Consider the following 24498-nt stretch of genomic DNA (forward strand, 5'->3'; position numbering starts at 1 on the left):
GCCCCGCACCGTGACCAGCAGCCAGGGGCAGCTGCCGGAGCCCTGCGACCACGCCGTGGGGCTCAGCGAGGACCAGGGGCCCCCGCTGCCTGACCCCACTCCCCCCGAGCCTTTCCTGGCTCCATCGACCCGCAGCACCCAGACGGCGACGCCCGACGGTGAGTTTGGCGCTGGCACAGCCGCCCCGTTGTCGCCCCACACCCATGAGCCATGGGAAAGCTGACATCGCCCGTCTTGGGGGATTTTCTTGCTTCGTCCTCAGCGGCGACAGCCCCGCAGGTGCCTGAGGAGCCCCCGCAGCTGCCCGAGCTGGGCCCTGATGCCTTCGCCGAGGCCTTTCCAGAGCTGGCAGGGGACAGCCAGCTGCTGCAGCACCTGCAGGACCAGCTCCTGGCCGACCTGGACATCCCCGGCACGGAGGAGCTGTTCAGCTGGCTCGAGGCCGTGGAGCCCCAGGACGCCTTCCCCGATTCGCCCAGCAGTCCTGCCCTCAGCCGCCTCCTCTCCCAGCTGCCCGACCTCTCCGAGGACATCGAGGAGCCGAGCACGCAGGGACTGGAAGCCACAGGAGCCCTCGGTGAGGTACCCTCAACCCCTGGGGTGTACCCCGAGAAGGTTGGGGGTGGGCTGTTGGTGCAGTCCCCTATTGTGCTGGCATTGAGCCCCCCGCTCAGCCCTGCAGCCAGTCCCCTGCCCGGTGCCCTTAGTAGACCCCTACCCAGTCCACCCCTGAGTCCCCCCAGGAGGTCCCCTGACACCCAGGTCCTCAGTTCCCCTAGTAGACCCCTGCCCAAACCCCCCCTGAGTCCCCCCAAGAGGTCCCCTGACACCCAAGTCCTCAGTGAGCAGAGGACACCCCTGCCCACATGCCCCCTGGGTCCCCTCAAGAGCCCCCTGGCTGCCCCTGTGTCCACCGGCACCAAGCGGGGGGCCAAGCGCCGCGCGCCCACCAGCACCCCCAGGACAGCGGAGAGCTCCCAGCCCAAGAGGCCAGCAACGGAGAAACCCCCTGGCAAGGACAGGAAGATGCTGCTGGGCCAGGGTGTCCAAGGCCCCGAGACGCCTTGCCAGGGACGCCGTGCCAGGGACGCCAGGATGTCCAAGGCCCCAGGACGCCGTGGCAGCAGCAGGAAAGACGGCAGCGGCAGGCAGCAGCCAGCGACCAACAACAGCCGGGCGCCCAGCAAGAGAGCCCGAAGCCCGGGGGCTGCTGGGGGGCAAGGAGCAGCGTCGCCGCCTCCCCGCAGAGCGCGGCTGCTGCCGGAGACTCCGAGCGCGGAGCCCGGTGCCGTGCGGCCCCAGGACAGCCTCTGTCCCCAAGGCGTCAGGGCCAAGACGCTGCAGCGCCAGCGCCGGGACACAAAGACCCCCAGCGAGACTTTGCAGCCGCTGGGGGCCAGGGCGAAGGCGCTGGGGCCAGGGCGCCAGCTGCCCTGCGTGCAGCCGCAGCCCACCTCCAGCAGCCCCAGCACGATGCCCAGCGCCGCGCAGACAGTGCCAGCTGTGCCCGCTGCCCCCCAATCCCCAGCTGGCGGCAAAGAGAAGGTGGTGCCGGCACCACCAGGCAGCACGGCGTGAACAGGGGACGCTGCCCTAGAGCAGGCGCCCAGAGCGCTGTGCCTGCCAGCCGCGGGGGGCCAAGCGCAGCGGGGGGCTCTGCCCACACAGCCGCGCATGCTGCAGCCCCTGGCACGGCCCCGCGTGGACTACGTGCCCTGCGTGGGGCCCTGGGCAGGCGGTGACGCGGCGCCCACGCCGCTGGAGGAGCAGGAGGAGCCGGTGCCCATCACGCTGCAGCAGCGTCCCGAGCGGGAGCGCCTGAAGCAGCTGGCCCAGGAGGAGCGGCAGCGGGCGGCCCACCAGATGAAGATCGGCCCTGTGCAATTCTTCGCGCAGCGGCAGAAAGACGGGGCCATAGCCAAGTATGCCGGCTACCCGTGACCCTGCGCTCCTCGACGGCCCCTGCAGCACCCAGTGGCGCTGAGCTCAGCACGCAGGCACAGAGACCTCTGCAGGCACCTGCTCCAGCTTGAGCCGCACTCTTCAGCCCTTTCCCCTCTCGCTTGCCCTTACCCTTCTTTAGTGCTGTAGCTAGTCAGTGTTTCTCACTGTCAGGGATGGGCAACGGGGGGGGATGGGAGATGGGGGGGTCACGAATGAGTGTTGGGAGTGTTGCGATGGAAGCTGTTGGGATGGGCAATACCTGGCATGGGCAAGTTTGGGCATGGGAACTGCTTGTTGGGACACAAAATGGCAGGGATTGAAAGCTTATTTCTTCCTTTCTGGTCCTTTCTCTGCTTTATTGCCTTTTTTCTTAAATTCCTCTAGTGTAGGTGTTCACTCAGCAACGCCTCTGCCTGCAGTTGTTCTGGCAGTGGGATGCCGAGGGGATTTAATGCAGCCCGCTCCCGCTGCCCATGCTCAGTCCGTGAATGGATGTGGGCATGGCCAGCACGGACGGGAGAAAATGGGTGGATGGATGGATGGATGGATGGATGGATGGATGGATGGATGGATGGATGGATGGATGGATGGATGGATGGGAGTTGGGAACTGAGCCTTGGGATCAGCAATGGGAGGTTGCTGGGATAGGAAATGATCAGTGGGATGGGAAGTCATGACGGTGATGGGGATTCATTAGTGTGAAATGATGGGAAATTGCTAGGTGATTTTGTGATATTGTGATCATGGTGGATTTTTTGTGATATTTTGTGATGTTGTGATCATGGTGGTGATAGGAGAGCATTAGGCTGGGAAAAAATTGTTTACATTAATAAATTTTATTGATTGTCTTTTTAATGTATTGTATGATTTGTATTATTATTTTCTATTCCTTTATTATTAAACTCTTTATCAATGCCTATGAGCTTTTATTTTCCTTCCGATTCTCTGCACGTTCACTCAGGATGGGGGGACGTGAGCGAACAGATGTGTGGTGCTGAGCGGCCTGCCGGGTTACACCACAACAGACTTTTTGGCAGCCAAGCTGGGGCACAAAGGGTTGAGCTAACGTCACATCTGACCGGAATGTTTTAAAAGAGTGTTTCTTATAAGCTTTCTCTGAGATTGATAGTTGCTGGTCACAATGTTGATTTTTTCCTTTCTGGTGTTGTTTTTCTGTGCTTTTTAGGTGCTTTTTCTTAATCCCTTTCTTGTTGTTTATGATCCCTGGGGGCTGGCCTATGTTTGCTGATGCTTTTGCCCACTTGCAGGTAGCACGTGCTCCTCTTGCACCGACGGTGAACTTAACCCAGTATTTGTCCCCGAATGACAACCTCTGTGGTTAGACAAGGAGTTAAAAATTCCAGCCAGCGATCAGCCCTGAGGCAGGATGGCTACAGGTGGCAAGGGCTGGGGGGGGATGTGGGCCGGGTTTTATCACGATTGCCACCTCCGATGGCTTTGGAATTCAGCCCTGAACAAATGTGGTATCCTACGGCGCTGCTAAAAGGTTTTAGAAAGGTGTGCCCCGATGCTGGCAGTGCCAGAGATTTACAGCTCGCCAAGTTGTCCGAGAAAAGTTTGGATTTGTTACCCGATGCGCAAGAAGCCAATCCAGACACCAGGTCGAGACACAGTTTTCTTTCAGAACTGCGCGAGTCTGGGTACCAGGTGGTTTCCCACAAAGCCAGCACATGGAAAGATTTTCCACGCCACGCTTGATACAATCTTTTATCACTACATTTCCATGCTAGTACAATCCCCTAACTTCTCACAGGTTCCAGAATTAGCCTACGGCTGACATGACAAAATGATTCTGCGCATCCTCAGAGGGGAAGGGTCTCCTGTTGGGCTGGGGTCTCTCACTCTAGGGGTGTGTTTTTTTGTATTAGAATGAGCGTACTTCGTATTAGAATAGCTTTCCATTGTTTTCCAGTGGTTTCCAACAAATGGATTAGTATCAAACTCCAGTGCACGTGTGTAGGATTTTTCCTTACAAAAGGGTCTTCTCGAGTAAATAGATTCCTAGTTATTCATCCTTTAGATAGCTCCAACTCCAGGGTCATCTTTGCCCTTGCCTGAAAATACCCATTTGGTATCTGTTCTCATGAAACAAAGTTAACGAAAAACAAACAAACAAACAAAAACAAAACCCAGTTCCTAGCACCAGCGGCTTGTTTGCTGGGTCTGCTCTATGTGTTTTGAAGACTATTCAGTACAATTCAGCACCTTCAAGAGAAATTGTGTGGGTCTATGAAAATGCGTCTTGATCTGATGCAAGCCTGTGACGCACCCTGAAGGCCCTCCAAGCCCTGGGATGGGCTCTGAGGCCCTTCCGAGCCCTGGGATGTTACCCGCAGCCACTCCAACCCCTTTGACGGGCCCTGCGGCCTCTCCAGCCCCGCTGACAGGCCCTGCAGCCACTCCAACCCTCTGACGGACCCTACAGCTGGCTCCGGGGACTGCCCTGTGGCATTCCCAGTCACCGATACACACAAGATGAAAGAATGGATGCACAAGTCATCTCGTTTAGTAAGGGAAGAGAGTCCTACTGAGAAGGGGAAGGAGCAATAGGAAGGCGAAGCAGACTACCCCAGTGGAGGGCCGTCCTAGGGAACAGCAGGCTGAAGACCACCATCTAAAAGCAGCAGTAACCAGGTGATCCCGATCTCTGGGTGAGCTGTGAGACATGCGGAAAGATTTCAGCTGTCCTCCAGGCGAGCACATTGTCACCTTGCTGCTGCCATGCTGGGATAACGGCTCCGGTGTCCGGGCTGTGTCTGTGCTGGGCCTGTGCTCTGTGCTGGGCCTGTGCTCTCTGTGCTCTGTCCGTGCTGTGTCCGGGCTGTGTCTGGGCTGTGTCTGGGCTCTGTCCGTGCTCTGTCTGTGCTCTGTCCGTGCTCTGTCCGTGCTGTGTCTGGGCTGTGTCTGGGCCGTGTCTGGGCTCTGTCCGTGCTGTGTCTGGGCTCTGTGCTGTGTCTGGGCTCTGGCTGGGCTCTGTCCGTGCTGTGTCTGGGCTCTGGCTGGGCTGTGTCTGTGCTGTGTCCGGGCTGTGTCTGTGCTCTCTGTGCTGTGTACGTGCTCTGGCTGGGCTGTGTCTGGGCTGTGCTCTGTGGTCTGTCTGTATTGGCCTCCTTTCTCCCCAGTTCTTCTCAGAGCCTGTCTTCAGATGAACAGTCTCAGTCCTTTGTCAGCCATCCCGAGACAAGCCACCACCCCCGACGGGACCGCTGAAATCAGAGGGTGCACCTTCCTGTCTGTGGTAGCAAGAACTCTCTGGTAGGCAACAAGATCCGGGACGAGCCCCTAAACCCTGAGAAAAATCTCAATAATTTTCTTCAGACAGGATCTTCTGTGGAGCTTTTTTATTCGCGATTGCAATGGCGGGCATCCTGCAAGCAGGAGCGCGCAGTAAAAGTTTATCATAACCGTGTATTCCCTATTACCCGACACCTGATTTCTCCCCTGTTTCTTCATTGGCTGAGTACTACGGGTTCACAGCCTACTCGACGCACTACTATACCATATACGTACAATTTTATTTGACCAACCGTTAATTTCTCCTTAACCTTTTATTTTTTCCTTCTTCTCTTGTGACTAGAGGGCCCGTGATCTTTGCTTTTACTGATCTCGCACTGCTCATCCTGTTTTTCTTAGCTATCCTCGTTATTTTGGGACAGTGGGACCTTCCCCTTATCTGCTTAACGGATTCCCCACTGCTATGCCACACAATGCCACTTTTGCATATGCAAGGTTAGTGGATTTTTCCACTGCAAGAACACCTTCTATTGCAAAAACACAACTTTGTTTCTCACAAGGAGAAAAAACAACACGCCTAAAGTCGAAGCCACATACTAGAAAGAGAGGAGGATGCGCAGCACGGGAAGCTTCCCACAGAAAGGAGCTGCATTTGGGGTAAAAATCTGTCCCTTTTTATGTCATTGAGACATACGAGGGCGTAGGACACCAGCACTTCAGGTAACCAGGAGATGCTGTGCGTTTCGATCCGTCCCCCTGAGACAGCCACTAGGTGACGATGTTTCCAATTTTCTTTCAAGAAACCTTGCTTTCTCAGGCCCAGGTGTCCAGCTGCACATCGAGGACGTCCCTGGCTCCCAGGCGCAGTTCCCAGGCCGAAGGCCGAGCTCCCATCCGAACCCCCGGCCCGGCAGACATTGCTCCTGGCGTTGCGCAGCAGCCATTTCATGTCAGCCTTTGCTCATGGCAGTCAGCTTAGCGCCGTCAGTGCTGCCATCGGGGTGCCCGAGAGCCGTGTGAGGTCAGCAGAGAGTCACTGTCAGCCTTTGACCTCACAAAGGTGGGTGGCCATAAGTGCCCTGAGCGTCCAGCTCGCATGGAGTACTGCTGGTGGCACTCAAGGCATGGAGGTCTGCATGGTGCAATGGGAGACGCCGATGTCCTGCTGGTATTTTCACTGCCACAGTAGTGCCTCTTATAATGCTACTGTTAATTAGTGCTCTACCCTTCCGATCTTTTACTAAGGTAGCTAGAGAGAAGTGCAGACACCTGTTTATTTCCTGGTAATACCTGCAAGAACCATCTATCTACATCTTCGCCAGATTCATCATAGCGCTCTTGGTACCGGTGATCTGTGTTGCCCTGGAATAAAGTGCAATCGTTAGCACGCCAAGTGTCCATGCCCTTGAATCTACCAGAATCGTACAAATCCCTGTTGTGATCTCTCTCTAGCTGTGGGCTGGCTAAGCTGTCTTTTGGATGGTGAAAATGGGAAATCGTGGGGATGGGAAATGATGAGTGGGATGAGAAATGATTGCTGGGATGGGAAGACTTCCTTGGGCTGGAAAGCCATGGGGCTAGGAAATGAAAGAGATGGGAAATCTTCCTTGGGATGGGAAAGCTTCCTTGGGAAGGAAAAGCATTGGGATGAGATACCTTCCTTGGGGAGGAAGGCATCCTTAAGGAAAGGCATTGGGATGGGAAATCTTCCTTGGGGAGGAAATCATTGGAAAGGAAAAGCATTGGGGTAGGGAAATCTCTCTTGGGATGGGAAATTATTGGGATGGGAAATCTTGAATGGGGTGGGTACGATTCGTTGCGGTAGGAAATAGTTGGAAAAGAAATGCAAGGGATGGGAAGTCTTTGGGATGAGATCTCATGGGATTAAGAAACGCTTCGTGCTGATGGGAAATAGTTTGCATGGGAATCTGTTGGGCTGTGAAACTGTCGGGATGGGAAATCGCCGGGAGGATGAAAAGTCTTGGGATGGAAAAGTCTTGGGATGGAAAATCCTTGGGAGGGGAAAGTGTTGGAGTGCGAAACCCCCCTGGGCCTGGCAAATGAGGACTGGGACGGGAAAGGCTCATGGGGATGGAAACTGATGGCGCTGGGAAGCCTGCTTGGGTAGAGAAACTGCAGTCCTCACCAAGATGGCGGTGAGGGGCTGGTCAGCCGTTGGGGCGGAGCCCCCGTTGCCCGGGTTCCCCAACGAACCGCCCCACTCTCCAGCGACCATGGCAGGTACAGCAGCGGGCTCCCGCTCCTCCCGGGGCTGCGGCCCTGCCGGCGAGCCCAGCGCCCGAGAGCTCAGCCCAGCGCCCTTTTTCCTCACAGAGAGATTCCCCAGACGGCTGCCGCCGGTGCCGCAGACGCCCAACTCCCCCTTCGTTGTCCCAGCTGAGCCGCCAACGGTGGCTGCCTGGCTGCTGCCCTCCTTCCCCGGAGCGATGGCGGTGCCCTTGCAGCCCCCCCAGGTACCCACCCTCTCCTACGCGCTGCCCCAGGCCACCGTCTGGCACGTGGTGCCGGAGGTCCAGGGGCAGGTGCTGCAGCTCCCACCCGTGGCGCAGCTGCCACCTGGGGGGCACCTCCCACCCGAGGGGCACCACCTGCAGCTGGTGCAGCTCCCCCCTGTGGGGCATATCCTGCAGCCGGTGCAGCTCCCCCCCGTGGGGCATAACCTGCAGGTGGTGCACCTCCCACCCGAGGAGCATATCCTGCAGCCGGTGCACCTCCCACCCGAGGGGCACCACCTGCAGCCGGTGCAGCTCCCCCCTGTGGGGCATATCCTGCAGCCGGTGCAGCTCCCCCCCGTGGGGCATAACCTGCAGGTGGTGCAGCTCCCCCCCGTGGGGCAGCTCCCCCACACCGCTCTTCCCTGTGCCCCTGTCTGCCAGTGCGGACAGCCCATGGTGACGGGGACACTGGTGCCCCACCATGCGCTGGGGCTGGGGCCCAGGGCCGTGCTCCACGGGGAGCCCCTGCACCCCGCAGGCACCTGCCTGTTGCAGGCCCCCGCCCACCGCAGGCCCCCGCCACCCCTCGTCCCGGGGCCTCGGCTCCGGGGGCAGGCGCTCCCCACGCCCCGCACCGTGACCAGCAGCCAGGGGCAGCTGCCGGAGCCCTGCGACCACGCCGTGGGGCTCAGCGAGGACCAGGGGCCCCCGCTGCCTGACCCCACTCCCCCCGAGCCTTTCCTGGCTCCATCGACCCGCAGCACCCAGACGGCGACGCCCGACGGTGAGTTTGGCGCTGGCACAGCCGCCCCGTTGTCGCCCCACACCCATGAGCCATGGGAAAGCTGACATCGCCCGTCTTGGGGGATTTTCTTGCTTCGTCCTCAGCGGCGACAGCCCCGCAGGTGCCTGAGGAGCCCCCGCAGCTGCCCGAGCTGGGCCCTGATGCCTTTGCCGAGGCCTTTCCAGAGCTGGCAGGGGACAGCCAGCTGCTGCAGCACCTGCAGGACCAGCTCCTGGCCGACCTGGACATCCCCGGCACGGAGGAGCTGTTCAGCTGGCTCGAGGCCGTGGAGCCCCAGGACGCCTTCCCCGATTCGCCCAGCAGTCCTGCCCTCAGCCGCCTCCTCTCCCAGCTGCCCGACCTCTCCGAGGACATCGAGGAGCCGAGCACGCAGGGACTGGAAGCCACAGGAGCCCTCGGTGAGGTACCCTCAACCCCTGGGGTGTACCCCGAGAAGGTTGGGGGTGGGCTGTTGGTGCAGTCCCCTATTGTGCTGGCATTGAGCCCCCCGCTCAGCCCTGCAGCCAGTCCCCTGCCCGGTGCCCTTAGTAGACCCCTACCCAGTCCACCCCTGAGTCCCCCCAGGAGGTCCCCTGACACCCAGGTCCTCAGTTCCCCTAGTAGACCCCTGCCCAAACCCCCCCTGAGTCCCCCCAAGAGGTCCCCTGACACCCAAGTCCTCAGTGAGCAGAGGACACCCCTGCCCACATGCCCCCTGGGTCCCCTCAAGAGCCCCCTGGCTGCCCCTGTGTCCACCGGCACCAAGCGGGGGGCCAAGCGCCGCGCGCCCACCAGCACCCCCAGGACAGCGGAGAGCTCCCAGCCCAAGAGGCCAGCAACGGAGAAACCCCCTGGCAAGGACAGGAAGATGCTGCTGGGCCAGGGTGTCCAAGGCCCCGAGACGCCTTGCCAGGGACGCCGTGCCAGGGACGCCAGGATGTCCAAGGCCCCAGGACGCCGTGGCAGCAGCAGGAAAGACGGCAGCGGCAGGCAGCAGCCAGCGACCAACAACAGCCGGGCGCCCAGCAAGAGAGCCCGAAGCCCGGGGGCTGCTGGGGGGCAAGGAGCAGCGTCGCCGCCTCCCCGCAGAGCGCGGCTGCTGCCGGAGACTCCGAGCGCGGAGCCCGGTGCCGTGCGGCCCCAGGACAGCCTCTGTCCCCAAGGCGTCAGGGGCAAGACGCTGCAGCGCCAGCGCCGGGACACAAAGACCCCCAGCGAGACTTTGCAGCCGCTGGGGGCCAGGGCGAAGGCGCTGGGGCCAGGGCGCCAGCTGCCCTGCGTGCAGCCGCAGCCCACCTCCAGCAGCCCCAGCACGATGCCCAGCGCCGCGCAGACAGTGCCAGCTGTGCCCGCTGCCCCCCAATCCCCAGCTGGCGGCAAAGAGAAGGTGGTGCCGGCACCACCAGGCAGCACGGCGTGAACAGGGGACGCTGCCCTAGAGCAGGCGCCCAGAGCGCTGTGCCTGCCAGCCGCGGGGGGCCAAGCGCAGCGGGGGGCTCTGCCCACACAGCCGCGCATGCTGCAGCCCCTGGCACGGCCCCGCGTGGACTACGTGCCCTGCGTGGGGCCCTGGGCAGGCGGTGACGCGGCGCCCACGCCGCTGGAGGAGCAGGAGGAGCCGGTGCCCATCACGCTGCAGCAGCGTCCCGAGCGGGAGCGCCTGAAGCAGCTGGCCCAGGAGGAGCGGCAGCGGGCGGCCCACCAGATGAAGATCGGCCCTGTGCAATTCTTCGCGCAGCGGCAGAAAGACGGGGCCATAGCCAAGTATGCCGGCTACCCGTGACCCTGCGCTCCTCGACGGCCCCTGCAGCACCCAGTGGCGCTGAGCTCAGCACGCAGGCACAGAGACCTCTGCAGGCACCTGCTCCAGCTTGAGCCGCACTCTTCAGCCCTTTCCCCTCTCGCTTGCCCTTACCCTTCTTTAGTGCTGTAGCTAGTCAGTGTTTCTCACTGTCAGGGATGGGCAACGGGGGGGGATGGGAGATGGGGGGGTCACGAATGAGTGTTGGGAGTGTTGCGATGGAAGCTGTTGGGATGGGCAATACCTGGCATGGGCAAGTTTGGGCATGGGAACTGCTTGTTGGGACACAAAATGGCAGGGATTGAAAGCTTATTTCTTCCTTTCTGGTCCTTTCTCTGCTTTATAGCCTTTTTTCTTAAATTCCTCTAGTGTAGGTGTTCACTCAGCAACGCCTCTGCCTGCAGTTGTTCTGGCAGTGGGATGCCGAGGGGATTTAATGCAGCCCGCTCCCGCTGCCCATGCTCAGTCCGTGAATGGATGTGGGCATGGCCAGCACGGACGGGAGAAAATGGGTGGATGGATGGATGGATGGATGGATGGATGGATGGATGGATGGATGGATGGATGGATGGGAGTTGGGAACTGAGCCTTGGGATCAGCAATGGGAGGTTGCTGGGATAGGAAATGATCAGTGGGATGGGAAGTCATGACGGTGATGGGGATTCATTAGTGTGAAATGATGGGAAATTGCTAGGTGATTTTGTGATATTGTGATCATGGTGGATTTTTTGTGATATTTTGTGATGTTGTGATCATGGTGGTGATAGGAGAGCATTAGGCTGGGAAAAAATTGTTTACATTAATAAATTTTATTGATTGTCTTTTTAATGTATTGTATGATTTGTATTATTATTTTCTATTCCTTTATTATTAAACTCTTTATCAATGCCTATGAGCTTTTATTTTCCTTCCGATTCTCTGCACGTTCACTCAGGATGGGGGGACGTGAGCGAACAGATGTGTGGTGCTGAGCGGCCTGCCGGGTTACACCACAACAGACTTTTTGGCAGCCAAGCTGGGGCACAAAGGGTTGAGCTAACGTCACATCTGACCGGAATGTTTTAAAAGAGTGTTTCTTATAAGCTTTCTCTGAGATTGATAGTTGCTGGTCACAATGTTGATTTTTTCCTTTCTGGTGTTGTTTTTCTGTGCTTTTTAGGTGCTTTTTCTTAATCCCTTTCTTGTTGTTTATGATCCCTGGGGGCTGGCCTATGTTTGCTGATGCTTTTGCCCACTTGCAGGTAGCACGTGCTCCTCTTGCACCGACGGTGAACTTAACCCAGTATTTGTCCCCGAATGACAACCTCTGTGGTTAGACAAGGAGTTAAAAATTCCAGCCAGCGATCAGCCCTGAGGCAGGATGGCTACAGGTGGCAAGGGCTGGGGGGGGATGTGGGCCGGGTTTTATCACGATTGCCACCTCCGATGGCTTTGGAATTCAGCCCTGAACAAATGTGGTATCCTACGGCGCTGCTAAAAGGTTTTAGAAAGGTGTGCCCCGATGCTGGCAGTGCCAGAGATTTACAGCTCGCCAAGTTGTCCGAGAAAAGTTTGGATTTGTTACCCGATGCGCAAGAAGCCAATCCAGACACCAGGTCGAGACACAGTTTTCTTTCAGAACTGCGCGAGTCTGGGTACCAGGTGGTTTCCCACAAAGCCAGCACATGGAAAGATTTTCCACGCCACGCTTGATACAATCTTTTATCACTACATTTCCATGCTAGTACAATCCCCTAACTTCTCACAGGTTCCAGAATTAGCCTACGGCTGACATGACAAAATGATTCTGCGCATCCTCAGAGGGGAAGGGTCTCCTCTTGGGCTGGGGTCTCTCACTCTAGGGGTGTGTTTTTTTGTATTAGAATGAGCGTACTTCGTATTAGAATAGCTTTCCATTGTTTTCCAGTGGTTTCCAACAAATGGATTAGTATCAAACTCCAGTGCACGTGTGTAGGATTTTTCCTTACAAAAGGGTCTTCTCGAGTAAATAGATTCCTAGTTATTCATCCTTTAGATAGCTTCAACTCCAGGGTCATCTTTGCCCTTGCCTGAAAATACCCATTTGGTATCTGTTCTCATGAAACAAAGTTAACGAAAAACAAACAAACAAACAAAAACAAAACCCAGTTCCTAGCACCAGCGGCTTGTTTGCTGGGTCTGCTCTATGTGTTTTGAAGACTATTCAGTACAATTCAGCACCTTCAAGAGAAATTGTGTGGGTCTATGAAAATGCGTCTTGATCTGATGCAAGCCTGTGACGCACCCTGAAGGCCCTCCAAGCCCTGGGATGGGCTCTGAGGCCCTTCCGAGCCCTGGGATGTTACCCGCAGCCACTCCAACCCCTTTGACGGGCCCTGCGGCCTCTCCAGCCCCGCTGACAGGCCCTGCAGCCACTCCAACCCTCTGACGGACCCTACAGCTGGCTCCGGGGACTGCCCTGTGGCATTCCCAGGCACCGATACACACAAGATGAAAGAATGGATGCACAAGTCATCTCGTTTAGTAAGGGAAGAGAGTCCTACTGAGAAGGGGAAGGAGCAATAGGAAGGCGAAGCAGACTACCCCAGTGGAGGGCCGTCCTAGGGAACAGCAGGCTGAAGACCACCATCTAAAAGCAGCAGTAACCAGGTGATCCCGATCTCTGGGTGAGCTGTGAGACATGCGGAAAGATTTCAGCTGTCCTCCAGGCGAGCACATTGTCACCTTGCTGCTGCCATGCTGGGATAACGGCTCCGGTGTCCGGGCTGTGTCTGTGCTGGGCCTGTGCTCTGTGCTGGGCCTGTGCTCTCTGTGCTCTGTCCGTGCTGTGTCCGGGCTGTGTCTGGGCTGTGTCTGGGCTCTGTCCGTGCTCTGTCTGTGCTCTGTCCGTGCTCTGTCCGTGCTGTGTCTGGGCTGTGTCTGGGCCGTGTCTGGGCTCTGTCCGTGCTGTGTCTGGGCTCTGTGCTGTGTCTGGGCTCTGGCTGGGCTCTGTCCGTGCTGTGTCTGGGCTCTGGCTGGGCTGTGTCTGTGCTGTGTCCGGGCTGTGTCTGTGCTCTCTGTGCTGTGTACGTGCTCTGGCTGGGCTGTGTCTGGGCTGTGCTCTGTGGTCTGTCTGTATTGGCCTCCTTTCTCCCCACTTCTTCTCAGAGCCTGTCTTCAGATGAACAGTCTCAGTCCTTTGTCAGCCATCCCGAGACAAGCCACCACCCCCGACGGGACCGCTGAAATCAGAGGGTGCACCTTCCTGTCTGTGGTAGCAAGAACTCTCTGGTAGGCAACAAGATCCGGGACGAGCCCCTAAACCCTGAGAAAAATCTCAATAATTTTCTTCAGACAGGATCTTCTGTGGAGCTTTTTTATTCGCGATTGCAATGGCGGGCATCCTGCAAGCAGGAGCGCGCAGTAAAAGTTTATCATAACCGTGTATTCCCTATTACCCGACACCTGATTTCTCCCGTTTCTTCATTGGCTGAGTACTACGGGTTCACAGCCTACTCGACGCACTACTATACCATATACGTACAATTTTATTTGACCAACCGTTAATTTCTCCTTAACCTTTTATTTTTTCCTTCTTCTCTTGTGACTAGAGGGCCCGTGATCTTTGCTTTTACTGATCTCGCACTGCTCATCCTGTTTTTCTTAGCTATCCTCGTTATTTTGGGACAGTGGGACCTTCCCCTTATCTGCTTAACGGATTCCCCACTGCTATGCCACACAATGCCACTTTTGCATATGCAAGGTTAGTGGATTTTTCCACTGCAAAAACACCTTCTATTGCAAAAACACAACTTTGTTTCTCACAAGGAGAAAAAACAACACGCCTAAAGTCGAAGCCACATACTAGAAAGAGAGGAGGATGCGCAGCACGGGAAGCTTCCCACAGAAAGGAGCTGCATTTGGGGTAAAAATCTGTCCCTTTTTATGTCATTGAGACATACGAGGGCGTAGGACACCAGCACTTCAGGTAACCAAGAGATGCTGTGCGTTTCGATCCGTCCCCCTGAGACAGCCACTAGGTGACGATGTTTCCAATTTTCTTTCAAGAAACCTTGCTTTCTCAGGCCCAGGTGTCCAGCTGCACATCGAGGACGTCCCTGGCTCCCAGGCGCAGTTCCCAGGCCGAAGGCCGAGCTCCCATCCGAACCCCCGGCCCGGCAGACATTGCTCCTGGCGTTGCGCAGCAGCCATTTCATGTCAGCCTTTGCTCATGGCAGTCAGCTTAGCGCCGTCAGTGCTGCCATCGGGGTGCCCGAGAGCCGTGTGAGGTCAGCAGAGAGTCACTGTCAGCCTTTGACCTCACAAAGGTGGGTGGCCATAAGTGCCCTGAGCGTCCAGCTCGCATGGAGTACTGCTGGTGGCACTCAAGGCATGGAGGTCTGCATGGTGCAATGGGAGACGCCGATGTCCTGCTGGTATTTTCACTGCCACAGTAGTGCCTCTTATAATGCTACTGTTAATTAGTGCTCTACCCTTCCGATCTTTTACTAAGGTAGCTAGAGAGAAGTGCAGACACCTGTTTATTTCCTGGTAATACCTGCAAGAACCATCTATCTACATCTTCGCCAGATTCATCATAGCGCTCTTGGTACCGCTGATCTGTGTTGCTCTGGAATAAAGTGCAATCGTTAGCACGCCAAGTGTCCATGCCCTTGCATCTACCAGAATCGTGCAAATCCCTGTTGTGATCTCTGTCTAGCTGTGGGCTGGCTAAGCTGTCTTTTGGATGGTGAAAATGGGAAATCGTGGGGATGGGAAATGATGAGTGGGATGAGAAATGATTGCTGGGATGGGAAGACTTCCTTGGGCTGGAAAGCCATGGGGCTAGGAAATGAAAGAGATGGGAAATCTTCCTTGGGATGGGAAAGCTTCCTTGGGAAGGAAAAGCATTGGGATGAGATACCTTCCTTGGGGAGGAAGTCATCCTTAAGGAAAGGCATTGGGATGGGAAATCTTCCTTGGGGAGGAAATCATTGGAAAGGAAAAGCATTGGGGTAGGGAAATCTCTCTTGGGATGGGAAATTATTGGGATGGGAAATCTTGAATGGGGTGGGTACGATTCGTTGCGGTAGGAAATAGTTGGAAAAGAAATGCAAGGGATGGGAAGTCTTTGGGATGAGATCTCATGGGATTAAGAAACGCTTCGTGCTGATGGGAAATAGTTTGCATGGGAATCTGTTGGGCTGTGAAACTGTCGGGATGGGAAATCGCCGGGAGGATGAAAAGTCTTGGGATGGAAAAGTCTTGGGATGGAAAATCCTTGGGAGGGGAAAGTGTTGGAGTGCGAAACCCCCCTGGGCCTGGCAAATGAGGACTGGGACGGGAAAGGCTCATGGGGATGGAAACTGATGGCGCTGGGAAGCCTGCTTGGGTAGAGAAACTGCAGTCCTCACCAAGATGGCGGTGAGGGGCTGGTCAGCCGTTGGGGCGGAGCCCCCGTTGCCCGGGTTCCCCAACGAACCGCCCCACTCTCCAGCGACCATGGCAGGTACAGCAGCGGGCTCCCGCTCCTCCCGGGGCTGCGGCCCTGCCGGCGAGCCCAGCGCCCGAGAGCTCAGCCCAGCGCCCTTTTTCCTCACAGAGAGATTCCCCAGACGGCTGCCGCCGGTGCCGCAGACGCCCAACTCCCCCTTCGTTGTCCCAGCTGAGCCGCCAACGGTGGCTGCCTGGCTGCTGCCCTCCCTCCCCGGAGCGATGGCGGTGCCCTTGCAGCCCCCCCAGGTACCCACCCTCTCCTACGCGCTGCCCCAGGCCACCGTCTGGCACGTGGTGCCGGAGGTCCAGGGGCAGGTGCTGCAGCTCCCACCCGTGGCGCAGCTGCCACCTGGGGGGCACCTCCCACCCGAGGGGCACCACCTGCAGCTGGTGCAGCTCCCCCCTGTGGGGCATATCCTGCAGCCGGTGCAGCTCCCCCCCGTGGGGCATAACCTGCAGGTGGTGCACCTCCCACCCGAGGAGCATATCCTGCAGCCGGTGCACCTCCCACCCGAGGGGCACCACCTGCAGCCGGTGCAGCTCCCCCCTGTGGGGCATATCCTGCAGCCGGTGCAGCTCCCCCCCGTGGGGCATAACCTGCAGGTGGTGCAGCTCCCCCCCGTGGGGCAGCTCCCCCACACCGCTCTTCCCTGTGCCCCTGTCTGCCAGTGCGGACAGCCCATGGTGACGGGGACACTGGTGCCCCACCATGCGCTGGGGCTGGGGCCCAGGGCCGTGCTCCACGGGGAGCCCCTGCACCCCGCAGGCACCTGCCTGTTGCAGGCCCCCGCCCACCGCAGGCCCCCGCCACCCCTCGTCCCGGGGCCTCGGCTCCGGGGGCAGGCGCTCCCCACGCCCCGCACCGTGACCAGCAGCCAGGGGCAGCTGCCGGAGCCCTGCGACCACGCCGTGGGGCTCAGCGAGGACCAGGGGCCCCCGCTGCCTGACCCCACTCCCCCCGAGCCTTTCCTGGCTCCATCGACCCGCAGCACCCAGACGGCGACGCCCGACGGTGAGTTTGGCGCTGGCACAGCCGCCCCGTTGTCGCCCCACACCCATGAGCCATGGGAAAGCTGACATCGCCCGTCTTGGGGGATTTTCTTGCTTCGTCCTCAGCGGCGACAGCCCCGCAGGTGCCTGAGGAGCCCCCGCAGCTGCCCGAGCTGGGCCCTGATGCCTTTGCCGAGGCCTTTCCAGAGCTGGCAGGGGACAGCCAGCTGCTGCAGCACCTGCAGGACCAGCTCCTGGCCGACCTGGACATCCCCGGCACGGAGGAGCTGTTCAGCTGGCTCGAGGCCGTGGAGCCCCAGGACGCCTTCCCCGATTCGCCCAGCAGTCCTGCCCTCAGCCGCCTCCTCTCCCAGCTGCCCGACCTCTCCGAGGACATCGAGGAGCCGAGCACGCAGGGACTGGAAGCCACAGGAGCCCTCGGTGAGGTACCCTCAACCCCTGGGGTGTACCCCGAGAAGGTTGGGGGTGGGCTGTTGGTGCAGTCCCCTATTGTGCTGGCATTGAGCCCCCCGCTCAGCCCTGCAGCCAGTCCCCTGCCCGGTGCCCTTAGTAGACCCCTACCCAGTCCACCCCTGAGTCCCCCCAGGAGGTCCCCTGACACCCAGGTCCTCAGTTCCCCTAGTAGACCCCTGCCCAAACCCCCCCTGAGTCCCCCCAAGAGGTCCCCTGACACCCAAGTCCTCAGTGAGCAGAGGACACCCCTGCCCACATGCCCCCTGGGTCCCCTCAAGAGCCCCCTGGCTGCCCCTGTGTCCACCGGCACCAAGCGGGGGGCCAAGCGCCGCGCGCCCACCAGCACCCCCAGGACAGCGGAGAGCTCCCAGCCCAAGAGGCCAGCAACGGAGAAACCCCCTGGCAAGGACAGGAAGATGCTGCTGGGCCAGGGTGTCCAAGGCCCCGAGACGCCTTGCCAGGGACGCCGTGCCAGGGACGCCAGGATGTCCAAGGCCCCAGGACGCCGTGGCAGCAGCAGGAAAGACGGCAGCGGCAGGCAGCAGCCAGCGACCAACAACAGCCGGGCGCCCAGCAAGAGAGCCCGAAGCCCGGGGGCTGCTGGGGGGCAAGGAGCAGCGTCGCCGCCTCCCCGCAGAGCGCGGCTGCTGCCGGAGACTCCGAGCGCGGAGCCCGGTGCCGTGCGGCCCCAGGACAGCCTCTGTCCCCAAGGCGTCAGGGGCAAGACGCTGCAGCGCCAGCGCCGGGACACAAAGACCCCCAGCGAGACTTTGCAGCCGCTGGGGGCCAGGGCGAAGGCGCTGGGGCCAGGGCGCCAGCTGCCCTGCGTGCAGCCGCAGCCCACCTCCAGCAGCCCCAGCACGATGCCCAGCGCCGCGCAGACAGTGCCAGCTGTGCCCGCTGCCCCCCAATCCCCAGCTGGCGGCAAAGAGAAGGTGGTGCCGGCACCACCAGGCAGCACGGCGTGAACAGGGGACGCTGCCCTAGAGCAGGCGCCCAGAGCGCTGTGCCTGCCAGCCGCGGGGGGCCAAGCGCAGCGGGGGGCTCTGCCCACACAGCCGCGCATGCTGCAGCCCCTGGCACGGCCCCGCGTGGACTACGTGCCCTGCGTGGGGCCCTGGGCAGGCGGTGACGCGGCGCCCACGCCGCTGGAGGAGCAGGAGGAGCCGGTGCCCATCACGCTGCAGCAGCGTCCCGAGCGGGAGCGCCTGAAGCAGCTGGCCCAGGAGGAGCGGCAGCGGGCGGCCCACCAGATGAAGATCGGCCCTGTGCAATTCTTCGCGCAGCGGCAGAAAGACGGGGCCATAGCCAAGTATGCCGGCTACCCGTGACCCTGCGCTCCTCGACGGCCCCTGCAGCACCCAGTGGCGCTGAGCTCAGCACGCAGGCACAGAGACCTCTGCAGGCACCTGCTCCAGCTTGAGCCGCACTCTTCAGCCCTTTCCCCTCTCGCTTGCCCTTACCCTTCTTTAGTGCTGTAGCTAGTCAGTGTTTCTCACTGTCAGGGATGGGCAACGGGGGGGGATGGGAGATGGGGGGGTCACGAATGAGTGTTGGGAGTGTTGCGATGGAAGCTGTTGGGATGGGCAATACCTGGCATGGGCAAGTTTGGGCATGGGAACTGCTTGTTGGGACACAAAATGGCAGGGATTGAAAGCTTATTTCTTCCTTTCTGGTCCTTTCTCTGCTTTATAGCCTTTTTTCTTAAATTCCTCTAGTGTAGGTGTTCACTCAGCAACGCCTCTGCCTGCAGTTGTTCTGGCAGTGGGATGCCGAGGGGATTTAATGCAGCCCGCTCCCGCTGCCCATGCTCAGTCCGTGAATGGATGTGGGCATGGCCAGCACGGACGGGAGAAAATGGGTGGATGGATGGATGGATGGATGGATGGATGGATGGATGGATGGATGGATGGATGGATGGATGGGAGTTGGGAACTGAGCCTTGGGATCAGCAATGGGAGGTTGCTGGGATAGGAAATGATCAGTGGGATGGGAAGTCATGACGGTGATGGGGATTCATTAGTGTGAAATGATGGGAAATTGCTAGGTGATTTTGTGATATTGTGATCATGGTGGATTTTTTGTGATATTTTGTGATGTTGTGATCATGGTGGTGATAGGAGAGCATTAGGCTGGGAAAAAATTGTTTACATTAATAAATTTTATTGATTGTCTTTTTAATGTATTGTATGATTTGTATTATTATTTTCTATTCCTTTATTATTAAACTCTTTATCAATGCCTATGAGCTTTTATTTTCCTTCCGATTCTCTGCACGTTCACTCAGGATGGGGGGACGTGAGCGAACAGATGTGTGGTGCTGAGCGGCCTGCCGGGTTACACCACAACAGACTTTTTGGCAGCCAAGCTGGGGCACAAAGGGTTGAGCTAACGTCACATCTGACCGGAATGTTTTAAAAGAGTGTTTCTTATAAGCTTTCTCTGAGATTGATAGTTGCTGGTCACAATGTTGATTTTTTCCTTTCTGGTGTTGTTTTTCTGTGCTTTTTAGGTGCTTTTTCTTAATCCCTTTCTTGTTGTTTATGATCCCTGGGGGCTGGCCTATGTTTGCTGATGCTTTTGCCCACTTGCAGGTAGCACGTGCTCCTCTTGCACCGACGGTGAACTTAACCCAGTATTTGTCCCCGAATGACAACCTCTGTGGTTAGACAAGGAGTTAAAAATTCCAGCCAGCGATCAGCCCTGAGGCAGGATGGCTACAGGTGGCAAGGGCTGGGGGGGGATGTGGGCCGGGTTTTATCACGATTGCCACCTCCGATGGCTTTGGAATTCAGCCCTGAACAAATGTGGTATCCTACGGCGCTGCTAAAAGGTTTTAGAAAGGTGTGCCCCGATGCTGGCAGTGCCAGAGATTTACAGCTCGCCAAGTTGTCCGAGAAAAGTTTGGATTTGTTACCCGATGCGCAAGAAGCCAATCCAGACACCAGGTCGAGACACAGTTTTCTTTCAGAACTGCGCGAGTCTGGGTACCAGGTGGTTTCCCACAAAGCCAGCACATGGAAAGATTTTCCACGCCACGCTTGATACAATCTTTTATCACTACATTTCCATGCTAGTACAATCCCCTAACTTCTCACAGGTTCCAGAATTAGCCTACGGCTGACATGACAAAATGATTCTGCGCATCCTCAGAGGGGAAGGGTCTCCTCTTGGGCTGGGGTCTCTCACTCTAGGGGTGTGATTTTTTGCATTAGAATGAGCGTACTTCGTATTAGAATAGCTTTCCATTGTTTTCCAGTGGTTTCCAACAAATGGATTAGTATCAAACTCCAGTGCACGTGTGTAGGATTTTTCCTTACAAAAGGGTCTTCTCGAGTAAATAGATTCCTAGTTATTCATCCTTTAGATAGCTTCAACTCCAGGGTCATCTTTGCCCTTGCCTGAAAATACCCATTTGGTATCTGTTCTCATGAAACAAAGTTAACGAAAAACAAACAAACAAACAAAAACAAAACCCAGTTCCTAGCACCAGCGGCTTGTTTGCTGGGTCTGCTCTATGTGTTTTGAAGACTATTCAGTACAATTCAGCACCTTCAAGAGAAATTGTGTGGGTCTATGAAAATGCGTCTTGATCTGATGCAAGCCTGTGACGCACCCTGAAGGCCCTCCAAGCCCTGGGATGGGCTCTGAGGCCCTTCCGAGCCCTGGGATGTTACCCGCAGCCACTCCAACCCCTTTGACGGGCCCTGCGGCCTCTCCAGCCCCGCTGACAGGCCCTGCAGCCACTCCAACCCTCTGACGGACCCTACAGCTGGCTCCGGGGACTGCCCTGTGGCATTCCCAGTCACCGATACACGCAAGATGAAAGAATGGATGCACAAGTCATCTCGTTTAGTAAGGGAAGAAAGTCCTACTGAGAAGGGGAAGGAGCAATAGGAAGGCGAAGCAGACTACCCCAGTGGAGGGCCGTCCTAGGGAACAGCAGGCTGAAGACCACCATCTAAAAGCAGCAGTAACCAGGTGATCCCGATCTCTGGGTGAGCTGTGAGACATGCGGAAAGATTTCAGCTGTCCTCCAGGCGAGCACATTGTCACCTTGCTGCTGCCATGCTGGGATAACGGCTCCGGTGTCCGGGCTGTGTCTGTGCTGTGTCTGTGCTCTGTGCTGGGCCTGTGCTCTCTGTGCTCTGTCCGTGCTGTGTCCGTGCTGTGTCTGTGCTGTGTCTGGGCTGTGTCTGGGCCGTGTCTGGGCTCTGTCCGTGCTGTGTCTGGGCTCTGTGCTGTGTGTGTGCTCTCTCTACTCTGTCTGTGCTCCGTCTGTGCTGTGCCTGTGCTGTGTCTGGGCTGTGTCCGGGCTGTGTCTGTGCTGTGTCCGTGCTGTGTCTGGGCTCTGTCTGGGCTGTGTCTGTGCTCTCTGTGCTGTGTACGTGCTCTGGCTGGGCTGTGTCTGGGCTGTGCTCTGTGGTCTGTCTGTATTGGCCTCCTTTCTCCCCAGTTCTTCTCAGAGCCTGTCTTCAGATGAACAGTCTCAGTCCTTTGTCAGCCATCCCGAGACAAGCCACCACCCCCGACGGGACCGCTGAAATCAGAGGGTGCACCTTCCTGTCTGTGGTAGCAAGAACTCTCTGGTAGGCAACAAGATCCGGGACGAGCCCCTAAACCCTGAGAAAAATCTCAATAATTTTCTTCAGACAGGATCTTCTGTGGAGCTTTTTTATTCGCGATTGCAATGGCGGGCGTCCTGCAAGCAGGAGCGCGCAGTAAAAGTTTATCATAACCGTGTATTCCCTATTACCCGACACCTGATTTCTCCCGTTTCTTCATTGGCTGAGTACTACGGGTTCACAGCCTACTCGACGCACTACTATACCATATACGTACAATTTTATTTGACCAACCGTTAATTTCTCCTTAACCTTTTATTTTTTCCTTCTTCTCTTGTGACTAGAGGGCCCGTGATCTTTGCTTTTACTGATCTCGCACTGCTCATCCTGTTTTTCTTAGCTATCCTCGTTATTTTGGGACAGTGGGACCTTCCCCTTATCTGCTTAACGGATTCCCCACTGCTATGCCACACAATGCCACTTTTGCATATGCAAGGTTAGTGGATTTTTCCACTGCAAAAACACCTTCTATTGCAAAAACACAACTTTGTTTCTCACAAGGAGAAAAAACAACACGCCTAAAGTCGAAGCCACATACTAGAAAGAGAGGAGGATGCGCAGCACGGGAAGCTTCCCACAGAAAGGAGCTGCATTTGGGGTAAAAATCTGTCCCTTTTTATGTCATTGAGACATACGAGGGCGTAGGACACCAGCACTTCAGGTAACCAAGAGATGCTGTGCGTTTCGATCCGTCCCCCTGAGACAGCCACTAGGTGACGATGTTTCCAATTTTCTTTCAAGAAACCTTGCTTTCTCAGGCCCAGGTGTCCAGCTGCACATCGAGGACGTCCCTGGCTCCCAGGCGCAGTTCCCAGGCCGAAGGCCGAGCTCCCATCCGAACCCCCGGCCCGGCAGACATTGCTCCTGGCGTTGCGCAGCAGCCATTTCATGTCAGCCTTTGCTCATGGCAGTCAGCTTAGCGCCGTCAGTGCTGCCATCGGGGTGCCCGAGAGCCGTGTGAGGTCAGCAGAGAGTCACTGTCAGCCTTTGACCTCACAAAGGTGGGTGGCCATAAGTGCCCTGAGCGTCCAGCTCGCATGGAGTACTGCTGGTGGCACTCAAGGCATGGAGGTCTGCATGGTGCAATGGGAGACGCCGATGTCCTGCTGGTATTTTCACTGCCACAGTAGTGCCTCTTATAATGCTACTGTTAATTAGTGCTCTACCCTTCCGATCTTTTACTAAGGTAGCTAGAGAGAAGTGCAGACACCTGTTTATTTCCTGGTAATACCTGCAAGAACCATCTATCTACATCTTCGCCAGATTCATCATAGCGCTCTTGGTACCGCTGATCTGTGTTGCTCTGGAATAAAGTGCAATCGTTAGCACGCCAAGTGTCCATGCCCTTGCATCTACCAGAATCGTGCAAATCCCTGTTGGGATCTCTGTCTAGCTGTGGGCTGGCTAAGCTGTCTTTTGGATGGTGAAAATGGGAAATCGTGGGGATGGGAAATGATGAGTGGGATGAGAAATGATTGCTGGGATGGGAAGACTTCCTTGGGCTGGAAAGCCATGGGGCTAGGAAATGAAAGAGATGGGAAATCTTCCTTGGGATGGGAAAGCTTCCTTGGGAAGGAAAAGCATTGGGATGAGATACCTTCCTTGGGGAGGAAGTCATCCTTAAGGAAAGGCATTGGGATGGGAAATCTTCCTTGGGGAGGAAATCATTGGAAAGGAAAAGCATTGGGGTAGGGAAATCTCTCTTGGGATGGGAAATTATTGGGATGGGAAATCTTGAATGGGGTGGGTACGATTCGTTGCGGTAGGAAATAGTTGGAAAAGAAATGCAAGGGATGGGAAGTCTTTGGGATGAGATCTCATGGGATTAAGAAACGCTTCATGCTGATGGGAAATAGTTTGCATGGGAATCTGTTGGGCTGTGAAACTGTCGGGATGGGAAATCGCCGGGAGGATGAAAAGTCTTGGGATGGAAAAGTCTTGGGATGGAAAATCCTTGGGAGGGGAAAGTGTTGGAGTGCGAAACCCCCCTGGGCCTGGCAAATGAGGACTGGGACGGGAAAGGCTCATGGGGATGGAAACTGATGGCGCTGGGAAGCCTGCTTGGGTAGAGAAACTGCAGTCCTCACCAAGATGGCGGTGAGGGGCTGGTCAGCCGTTGGGGCGGAGCCCCCGTTGCCCGGGTTCCCCAACGAACCGCCCCACTCTCCAGCGACCATGGCAGGTACAGCAGCGGGCTCCCGCTCCTCCCGGGGCTGCGGCCCTGCCGGCGAGCCCAGCGCCCGAGAGCTCAGCCCAGCGCCCTTTTTCCTCACAGAGAGATTCCCCAGACGGCTGCCGCCGGTGCCGCAGACGCCCAACTCCCCCTTCGTTGTCCCAGCTGAGCCGCCAACGGTGGCTGCCTGGCTGCTGCCCTCCTTCCCCGGAGCGATGGCGGTGCCCTTGCAGCCCCCCCAGGTACCCACCCTCTCCTACGCGCTGCCCCAGGCCACCGTCTGGCACGTGGTGCCGGAGGTCCAGGGGCAGGTGCTGCAGCTCCCACCCGTGGCGCAGCTGCCACCTGGGGGGCACCTCCCACCCGAGGGGCACCACCTGCAGCTGGTGCAGCTCCCCCCTGTGGGGCATATCCTGCAGCCGGTGCAGCTCCCCCCCGTGGGGCATAACCTGCAGGTGGTGCACCTCCCACCCGAGGAGCATATCCTGCAGCCGGTGCACCTCCCACCCGAGGGGCACCACCTGCAGCCGGTGCAGCTCCCC

The 24498-nt window shown here is 57.5% G+C and overlaps 3 protein-coding genes across 3 annotated transcripts; all 3 read left to right on the plus strand.

The window, feature by feature from the left end:
* Positions 1-210: 210 nt before the first annotated feature.
* Positions 211-1578, plus strand: LOC136786963 (nascent polypeptide-associated complex subunit alpha, muscle-specific form-like). The gene has a single exon (XM_066983310.1). It carries the CDS (start codon positions 211-213, stop codon positions 1576-1578), a length of 1368 nt encoding a protein of 455 aa, XP_066839411.1.
* A 6913-nt stretch (positions 1579-8491) lies between these two features.
* LOC136786964 (nascent polypeptide-associated complex subunit alpha, muscle-specific form-like) lies at positions 8492-9859 on the plus strand. Its single transcript, XM_066983311.1, has one exon. It carries the CDS (start codon positions 8492-8494, stop codon positions 9857-9859), a length of 1368 nt encoding a protein of 455 aa, XP_066839412.1.
* Positions 9860-16758: 6899 nt separating this feature from the next.
* On the plus strand, positions 16759-18126 carry LOC136786965 (nascent polypeptide-associated complex subunit alpha, muscle-specific form-like). The gene has a single exon (XM_066983312.1). It carries the CDS (start codon positions 16759-16761, stop codon positions 18124-18126), a length of 1368 nt encoding a protein of 455 aa, XP_066839413.1.
* Positions 18127-24498: the final 6372 nt, after the last annotated feature.

The sequence above is a fragment of the Anser cygnoides genome, chromosome 26 (genome assembly GCF_040182565.1).
Source record: "Anser cygnoides isolate HZ-2024a breed goose chromosome 26, Taihu_goose_T2T_genome, whole genome shotgun sequence".
In the NCBI taxonomy this organism is placed as follows: Eukaryota; Metazoa; Chordata; class Aves; order Anseriformes; family Anatidae; genus Anser; species Anser cygnoides.